At 43.4% G+C, this 9,255-nt stretch overlaps 1 protein-coding gene across 1 annotated transcript; it reads right to left on the bottom strand.

Moving 5' to 3' along the window:
- Positions 1-1,966: 1,966 nt before the first annotated feature.
- LOC123022273 (cytochrome b-c1 complex subunit Rieske, mitochondrial) lies at positions 1,967-6,642 on the bottom strand. The gene is made up of 2 exons (XM_044427886.1): positions 6,388-6,642; positions 1,967-2,752 (listed from the first exon to the last, which is right to left on the bottom strand). The coding sequence occupies exons 1-2, from the start codon at positions 6,599-6,601 to the stop codon at positions 2,142-2,144; spliced, it is 825 nt and encodes a 274-aa protein (XP_044283821.1). The 5' UTR covers positions 6,602-6,642; the 3' UTR covers positions 1,967-2,141.
- Between the last annotated feature and the right edge of the window lie 2,613 nt (positions 6,643-9,255).

Genomic DNA, 9,255 nt, shown 5'->3' with positions numbered 1-9,255 from the left:
CCATTCCCCCCAGTTTCCTCAGTCAATGCTCTTTCTGTAATAACATATCTAACACAACATGCTTTGACATCCGGAGATAGATCACTTACATATTTCATGACAGAGACTTTGCTCCAACATTTTGATGAATAATTTGTTTCAACTCCTCTAAATAACGTCCTTGCCGGCTTGTTGGTAATGTAATGGTTATTAGGCCACTCTTCCTCAGCCCACTTCATAAAAATGTAATATGGCACATTTTAGCTCCTTGCTAACAGGGATTCTTTGCAAGATTTTATCAGGATGTCTTGTATTGTCTGCTATTATGGCAATACCCCACCTGCTAGCTGCAAAAGGATCATGAAACATCATTTAGCTTTAAATGCTCATAGTTAGTTTTCCCCTTACAGAGAAGGGTGGGGAAATACGGCTCAATCAAGGGAGGTCTGGTTAACAGTGACATGAGATAATGCCTTCTTGGGGGAAGGCCCCCCCCCACCACACCCCCACCCTGGTGGAGCGATGCTCCTGAATGGACTAGTACCTTCTCTGATGAGCTTTGGGCAGGCAGTCAAGACATTATTTCACTAGTACTTTTTCGGGTTTTACCCATTGCTGACAGCTGCTTTTATTTTTAGGTAATGTACTTCTTTTCAATGTATCTGCATTGTTTTATTGTTCCTAACAGGCTCGGGGGTCTTGATGTGGGTTAGGGTGAAAAGGTGCCATGCATTTCTATAAAAACAAACACCTACCCTAAAATGTATATTTTTTAAGTCTAAAAGTTTACTCATCCTTAATGCACACCAGCAGATGCATCGGTATTATAAATACAATTTGGGTATCAAAGAACTCCAAGGAATATCATCTTACAGAAATGTTAGTCACAAGATCCCTAGCCCCTCTCATTCAACTATAGTTTGTAAAGATCACTAGAGCCTGACCTTTTTTATTCTTTTCAAAGTATGAGCGAGTTTAAACAAATTATCTGTTCTTGTTGTCATAGTTTCGTTGTCCCTCCCTTTCCACCAAACCTTGACTTTTTATACATAAGCAAGTTCCACCGTCAATGGAGAGAACTTGTCATACAGTTTTGCTGCCCCTCCACTGTAATAGAAAACTTCAAAGATTGTAAAATGAAAGGATAGTTGTTGCTGTGTTTCTACTTCCTAGCAAATTAAAGAGGCTTCAAAGGTAAAGAATTCTATGCAAAAGGCAAAATTCCTAACTGTGGAAAGTTTAATTAGTGCCAGAAGACCTTTCTAGGTTAGGAATTATTATTTATATATCTCTTTATTTGCTAAAAGAACATCAAGGAATTGTACATTTAGACAATGTTGACGGTCCAAAGAGCCATTGTAACACATTTTCTTCTTTTTAATCAAATGCCTATTTTGCAGGCTTTTGAATTGTATGGTGGTAATTGTATTACCCAATCAACATTGCAGATCCATAGTTATGTGGAGAAAGTATAAGAAAAAAGTGAAACAATGTCGTGACCACTCAAATAAGCCCCATCTCCTCACTAGGAAGGGGAGAAGCCTGGAAACCATCTGGTCTGCTTATTCAACCAATTATGTAATACAGAAAGCAGACAGAGTTTTCTTTCCTCAGGAGCTTGCAGATGCAGGGCACTGAGCACCACCAAAGGGCACTACCAACGATGTCAGAGAATGAGGTGGATAAGCAAGCTGAAGATCTGTATGTATGGAAATGCAGCCTTCAACAGGGGAGCCAAATAAAGGAACACGGTAGAGCAGTATTTAAGACTGAAATCCATCTTTCATCTCAGCTCACATATTAAGTTTTGAGGCTGTGCACAACAACAGCCGAGTCTGTTAACGTGCACAGATGCATTACTGAGCAAAGTGGCTGATAATCACTTTGGCAGTTCGGTTCAATGTCTTCTCATCCAAAAGGTTATCTTATGTTAAGTTGTACCACTTTTTCAGAGAACACTGTATTGTTTTCATAATTACAGACACACTTTATCTTATTACAGGACATCAGTTTATTAAAACTGGCCAAGTATGCAAACAAGGCATTGTTGAACAGTAACTTTGAACAGCCAGCAATGTCATACGATTTGACTCCTGTTTACAGTACAACAGCCTCTTCCCTTAATGTGTGCATGAAACATTTAGAGGCAAGTGTCCAGAAATTTAACCCACAACAACTAAATCTTCCTCAACGAATTCATAGTTTGGAACCTCAAGATTGGCAGGAGCTGGGCCTTTACGGATTCTGCCAGATGCGTCATAATGCGACCCGTGGCATGGGCAGTAATAGCCACCATACTCTCCAGCATTAGCAATAGGTACACAACCAAGATGGGTACACACACCTATCAGTATAAGCCACTCAGGCTTCTTTACCCTGTCTAAATCATGCTGTGGATCTCTCAGCTCCGTCAAAGGCACCTCGGACTCTCGCTCAATCTCTTTTTGGGATCGGTGACGCACAAAGATGGGCTTCCCTCGCCACTTGAACACCATATTCTTGCCTTCTGGAATATTGTCCAGCTTGATCTCAACCTTTGAGATGGCCAACACATCAGCAGAAGCACTCATGCTGGCGACAAACTTATGTACAGCATTCTTGGCAAAATATGCCACAGCCACACCACTTGCTGCTGTAATGAAGTAGGAGAAAGCTTTTCTGTTTTCACTGAACTCTTGAGAGGACTTTGTGCTGTCCAATACACCAGGGTGACGATATTCAGAAAAGTCTGGGACAGTGGCATCATTGTGGACATAACGAATGCTAGCAGGAGCTGTAATGGAAAGGAGAAGCACAGTTATGGATTTTTACTAATTTGGTTTATTATGTTTACCTTCTCTGGCAGACCCAGTCATCTTATTTTTCTTGGTATATAAGTTGTTTGGAGTCTGATTTAGTATGACTGACGTATTTGGTAAACAAAACTTTAAAAATGCATTACGTTAACTCTGGGTACTTTATGTAAAGCTGAAGTTCATAAATAGCCAAAAGTCGCTGAAGTAAAATATTTGAAAAGCTCTTAACTATTGCTCTTTGCATCCCAAATCACAAGCTGGAACCAGACTTCCAACAGTGCTGGCATTTCAAACCTGATTCTCTGTTGTTTCCATAAATGGAAGCCCAATGCCCCTTAAAAATACAATTGCAAAGGATGTTGAGGTTTAATCAATCAATCAAATTAATACAGTCAAGGACCACCATAATCAAAAGAATATCAAAATTCCAGTTGCTATACATTACTAAAAGTTGGAATTAAGATCTAAATCCAAAATCTGAAATGATACACATCAAGAAAGGACAGGACAGGACAGGCCAGGCATGTGTTAAAATTTATACTCATTACAAACAACAATACCCTGTTGGGTTTTACAAGTGCCTGCCAAAAACTCACTCTCTGGGCTGTGAACTGCGGGTTAGTTCCCATAAGGATAATCCTGGCCACCACTGTGTCCAAGTGGCCAGTACAGTTTCTGATCAGGAAAAGGAAAAACTTTCCACATGCTTCTTGGTAAAGGAAGCAGTAAAACAAAACATGCTCTATTGTGTCCACTTCTCCCAAACCACAGGGGCAAACTCTTTCAAACATATGTATCCTTCTATAGCGGCCTCTGAGGTTCAAAATTTGTACGCAGTCAATTTCCTTCCAATCATCAAGCCCCTCCCCACAAAACAAAAAGAATGAAAGGCAAAAACTCCAACCAAACCTGTATTTGTAAAAAAAAAAAAAAAAAGGTGGGGGGCTGGAGCATGAAAGACATCACCACTGCCAGATTTCAAGTAAAAATGGTAGCTTGCATAGTAGTCAAGGCAGATTCTTCACCTCAAAATGTGAACAGCTTCGAGTCAGAGGTCATTCCCAACCCATCTAATGCTCCTTTACAGTGCAATCTTGTGCATGTTTAGTCAGAGTTCAACTGAATTTTCTCTCAAGTATACGTGCATTTACCTGCATATTTAGGGGATTTTTGTCCCCAACTGCCAATTCCTTCTAGGAATTGAAGGACAGAACCATCTAAGTTTTCAAGAAATAAGGTAATTTAGGATCTCCTGGGAGAAGAGATTTACACAGATGATTACAATAAAGTGTCTGCATCAAATTAGAACTAATGAAGGAATAAATAGCATCTCTTTACAATTAGTTTATTTTTGTTTTTGAAGATTATTTCCTAAGAAATTAAATAAAGTTTGGTGTTAAAGATATTTAGGACAAACTAATATGCATTTAATTCCAAGGTCTAAAGTTAAACAGTAGACTATTTGCATCCAATGAAGAATTAATGAAGCAACACTATTTTTACGAAGTTTACCATTTCTGTAATCTCCCCTATTAGCACAGTATCCTACCCTGTTAAGTATACATTAAGACAATTGGCAGCACTATACAAAGCATATCCACATTTTAACCTTGCTCCAAGTAACCCAAGCTATGAAAATAAGTAATTCCATATTCACAAATGCAGTATGACTGTCAAGCAGTCTTACACCTTAGTATCTTTTCTTCTCTAGAATGGGAACTATCACCTATGCTTGCATGACCTTATTCCATTCCTTGTCTCTGCACTAAAAATAAGCAACAGGAGAGAAGGTCTATCAACAGTAGTTAGCCATAATAGCTAAACAGAACATTCAAAAAAAGCTGTCTACTTCTGAAAACAGACTGAAAGGAACACACAGGGACCCTAAAGGCAACTTTTGTCTGATACAGCAACATTGTTCTTCTATACCAAAAAGCAAGTTTGCTTTCAGTATCTTTCCCACTCAAGCCTGACCAAGACCCAGGACTGGGCTGTGTAGGCAGAAGCAGTGTTGATCTTCAATTGGGGCAGGACGAGAAACGGAACACCTCAAGTCTTTTATTTAGCAGAATTTCTGAATGTAACAGCTTACTTCTTCTAATGTAAGTGTAAAGCTACCTACCACTTACGGATTCTACAGCAAAACTAAACGCTTCCACTCTCTGAACTTGGGTCACATGGGCAAACATCAGAGCTACACAGAAGATGTGCCAAAACCTCCATCAAGTCCTAATACTATACAAGGCTGAGTCCTTCCACAACATTCACACTCAGTGAATGGGCCTAATTGTTACTGAAATGGTATACATGACCCTGGACTGTATCATTTGAGGCTATACATGACAAAGAAATGTGATGTATTTCTTTTCATGGAAAACTAAAATGACACATACTAAAATTCTTCTCACTACTGCATACACTTTGGTGAAACTACTCTTTAGAAGCCGTTTCAGCCCTAAGAACCCCATTTTCAGGCTCAAGTGACACAAACCAGAAACAATATCTATCCATATGTGTGGACTTTTTAGGTGTGGGGACTTCTTGTTTTGTATAGAAAAACTGTCAAGCACACAAATTCTCAGCTCCAACCTGTGCTAGATAAAAGATTTTTCATACAGAAACTTCCCTCTCTCCTCACAATAAACCTCCAAAAGAGAAGAGGCTGAGAGATCGGCATAGGCCACTCTTTACAGACAGGACACATGCTTTGCTTACAAAAGATCACAGGTCTGAATAATGACATCTCCAAGTAGGGATGTCAGTGAGTTGACTGAATCAACAGCCTGACTCAACTATAATTTTACCTATGTTCCTACAATGCCCAAGGACACTCATTGTACTTCATGACTAGATAGGAACTTGAACCTTGTCCTGTCCACTCCTAATCAGAGGATGATAGGTGATGTTCCAGTCCAACCCGGAGGGTACCAAATCCAGGAAGCCTACCAGGGCCATCAAAGGAAAAGCTAAACCAAGTCCTTCCCATACAGTTTGGGGGAAACAGGAACTGCCTTGTGAGAGGAAGTCTGCCAGATAAAGGAATGAGGAGCAGGACACAAAGAGAGGCCCTTCCCTGGTCATCCATCCCAAAATCCATTTTTGTGGGGTGAACAGAAAATTGATCTCCCAAAGTTCAGAACTGGAGCCCCCAGAAACACCTGCCAGCAAGGTCAGCAGTCAGGAATGTTGGCAGTTTTAATCCAAAGCATCTGGAGCACTTTTCACCACCCCATTGTTGCACCACACCAGAGGCCTCAAGAAGCAAGCAGGGCAAAATAGAAAAGGAAAAAAGCCAGCGTGGGGTGTTGGCTAGTTTTGGACTAGGACTCAGAAGATCCGGGTTGTGGTCCTCACTCAGTCCTAAGGCTCACTGGGTGACCTCGGGCCAGGCGCTGACTTTCAGCCTAACCTACCTCACAGGTTTGTTGTGAGAATAAAATGAAAACGCGAAGAGTCATGCAAGCCGCCTTGGGTTCCTTGCAGAGAACGGAGTATAAATATAACCATTTCCTGAGAGAGAGAGACGCCCCCACCTCCAACCGAGGGACACCCTCCCACCCCGAGCAAGGCCCGGCCACCCATCACCCCTGCCCGCGGTCCTCCCCGCCCGCACCGTTGAGGCTGGCGGTGGCGACGAGGCCCCCTCGAGCCGCCTGGCCGCGGAGCGACTCATGGCAGAGCAGAGGCCGCTTGCCGTCCACCGGAGGCAGCTTCGCGGCCGCCGGCGCCAACGCCGGCGCCAGAGGTTTCAGCGGACCCGGCACGGCATGCCCGACAGCCGTCAGGTACGGGGCGAACGGCCCGAAGCGGGCAGCCACAGACAACATGGCGGCGGCGACTTCCTTCTCTCCCTCACTCCGGTCACCTTCCCGTGCGACGTAAGGGCAAGGCCCGCCCCGTGACGCGTTCGCGCGCGCCAGCATGCATCTACGCAGGCGCGCAGAAGGCTCCGCCCACCTCCCCGTGCAGCCGGCGCTTGGGGGGGCGTGGCTGAAGGCGTGACGCCAGGCGAGGGGCGTGGCCTCGACGGGGTGAGAGAGCGAGCGTCCTTTTTCTCCTGTTTAACTCCGTCACTGCGGCTTTCGTAGCGAGGGGCAAAGAATCGGAAGCGCGCCTGCGCAGACGGCGCAGACGCGTGCTCCTGGGTGCGCCGGGACCAATCCGGGCGAAGGGATGCGGCGTAGGGCGGGGCTTCGCTTGAAGCGGGGCGCAGCGAGGAGGGTGAAAGTGCTCCTGAGGGTGGGCAGAGTGTGCGTGGCAGCTCAGAGGGGGCACCCTTCGAACTTAGTAGAGCTTGCATCTGAGTTGGCGTGCACAGGTTACCTCCGCCAATATGCCATGCTATTGTTAGGAAAGGAAGGAATTGTTAGCCAGCCTGTAAATATTTCACCCCATAGTCCCAAGTATTTAAATTCAATATTTTATTGCGAAAAGATGACGGGTCAGGAGACACGCACACCAGATATTTTGATTTATCTGTCATTTCTCATGGAGAACCGGGTTTTGTGAAATTAATGCAAAAAGAAGGATGAAGGCAATGTAAAACTCAGATTCTTTACAAGAGGGAAAATGGGTATAAAATTAACAATATAATTTTAGCCTGCCTCCCCCCCCCCTTTTGTATAGGGAATTCAAGGCAGTTTACATAATCCTGCTACTCTCAATCTTATCCCTACAACAACAAGCCTGTGAGGTAGGCTAGATTACAATTCAGAAACTGGCCCAAAACCACTCCATGATCCTCACAGCCGAGTGGGTACTAAAACTCACCTCTACCAAATCCCATTTCATATGGCTCAAAGGATATAATTCAAAACCTTACCTAGACAATATTTTTACTGGAATATGTGCCTATATTTCAAGACATGACATCTCCATGAGATGCATTTCCCTTGCATTGTTCAAGTTTTAAGAAATAAAAGTGCCAAAAACATTTTTAGCATGCTGGAAGATCCATGCTCCAGAATATATGTGCTTCCTGGGAACAGTCAACAGAAAAAAAAGGGTAATTACAACTTTTGATTTGTAGATCTGTTTATTTCAGATTTGCAATTTGACTAGTGTGGCATCTCTTCATTATGCTACCAATTTATTTTATGAAACAACACAATACTTAAAAGGGAAACTTTTCTTCTCTGTATTGCTGTTCATTTAGGCATATTGGAATCTATGGAATGGTACTCCCGTGTGAATGCAGATACCATATTCTGGCAGCTAATGTCGCCGTCCAATGCATGTCTATTTGTAAGTAAGCTGCATTGGCAACAAATGGACTCATTTCCAGGCAAATGTGTAGAACCTGTTTCAGTGGTTTTCAGCATTTCCACAGCTAGGGAACGGCAAAAACAGGAAAACCACGTCAGGGACTGCCGAGGCAGAAACAAAAAAGCACCATACACATATTACAGTATTCTGTGTATTCGTTTCCAGACACAATGCCAAAAAAATGGAAATTCTCCAGAACGACCAGAAACTGAGCAACAAAAAATGCCAACAACAGAACAAAATACGAAAATCAATGCAGCGTGGCTCCCAGCCGTCTCCCACCAAGCCGTCTCTCTCCTCCCTCCCCCCCCCCCCAGCAGCACCAGTGCACCCGCCCCCCTGTAATGCCAAAAAGGAAATGGTGATGGAGCACAGCTAGCCCCTGCACCAGTCCGTGGTGAGTAGGATGTGCCCCCACCTGAACCGGCAGAAAATCTCCCATGGACTAGCACCGGCCCATGGACTGGTTGGGTGTAAGCCCTGCTGAACTCTCTCAGTACATGGATGCACAATTAGCTTGCATATACAGACTGAAAATGTTTCACCGACAGGATGCCCAAAAGTTATGTCCCACATAGCATTCAAGCCACAGCTAATCTGACTTTATTTCATGGACTTCCATGGTTTGTCAGAAAATATTTTCGTGTACTTAATTTGTCATCACATTCATAATGACTTGGGATAACAAGGGGCTTGGAGACACAATTTTTTCATAAAGGCAATTCCACCATATATGCCTGTTTTATTTATTTTTGATCTTAATAAGCTGTTGAAATAAATTGAAATAATCCTTTACAATCCTGTGCAAGTTAGATGACAAAAGAGGCTTACAACTCCAAGAATGTCCCAGTCAAACTAAGCAGAGCTTGCCAGGGTACAGCGGGCGCTCTGTGCTGGATGGACAGAAAGACGAACAAGCGGATCCTAAGGCAGAACTTATCCTGGAAGTGAAACTGGCAAAACCAACATGGACCTACTTCAGACACGTTTTGAGTTGGAAAGACTCAGTGGAGAAGACAAACATGCTAGGAAAAATCACAGAAGAAAGACAACAGATGTGAAATGGATTGATTCTGGAAAGGAAGCTACAGGGTTGTGTTTGCAAGAGTGAAGCAAGGCTGCCCAGGGGAGGTCTGTTTGGATGCCAGTCGTCCATCAGATCACCATAAGTCAGTAATGGCGGCACAGAAGAACAACAACGAAACTTGCCATAGGA

The sequence above is a fragment of the Varanus komodoensis genome, unplaced genomic scaffold, assembly GCF_004798865.1.
Source record: "Varanus komodoensis strain SLA01 unplaced genomic scaffold, ASM479886v1 scaffold19, whole genome shotgun sequence".
NCBI classification, from domain to species: Eukaryota; Metazoa; Chordata; class Lepidosauria; order Squamata; family Varanidae; genus Varanus; species Varanus komodoensis.
This window is presented reverse-complemented; position numbering and strand designations above follow the sequence as displayed.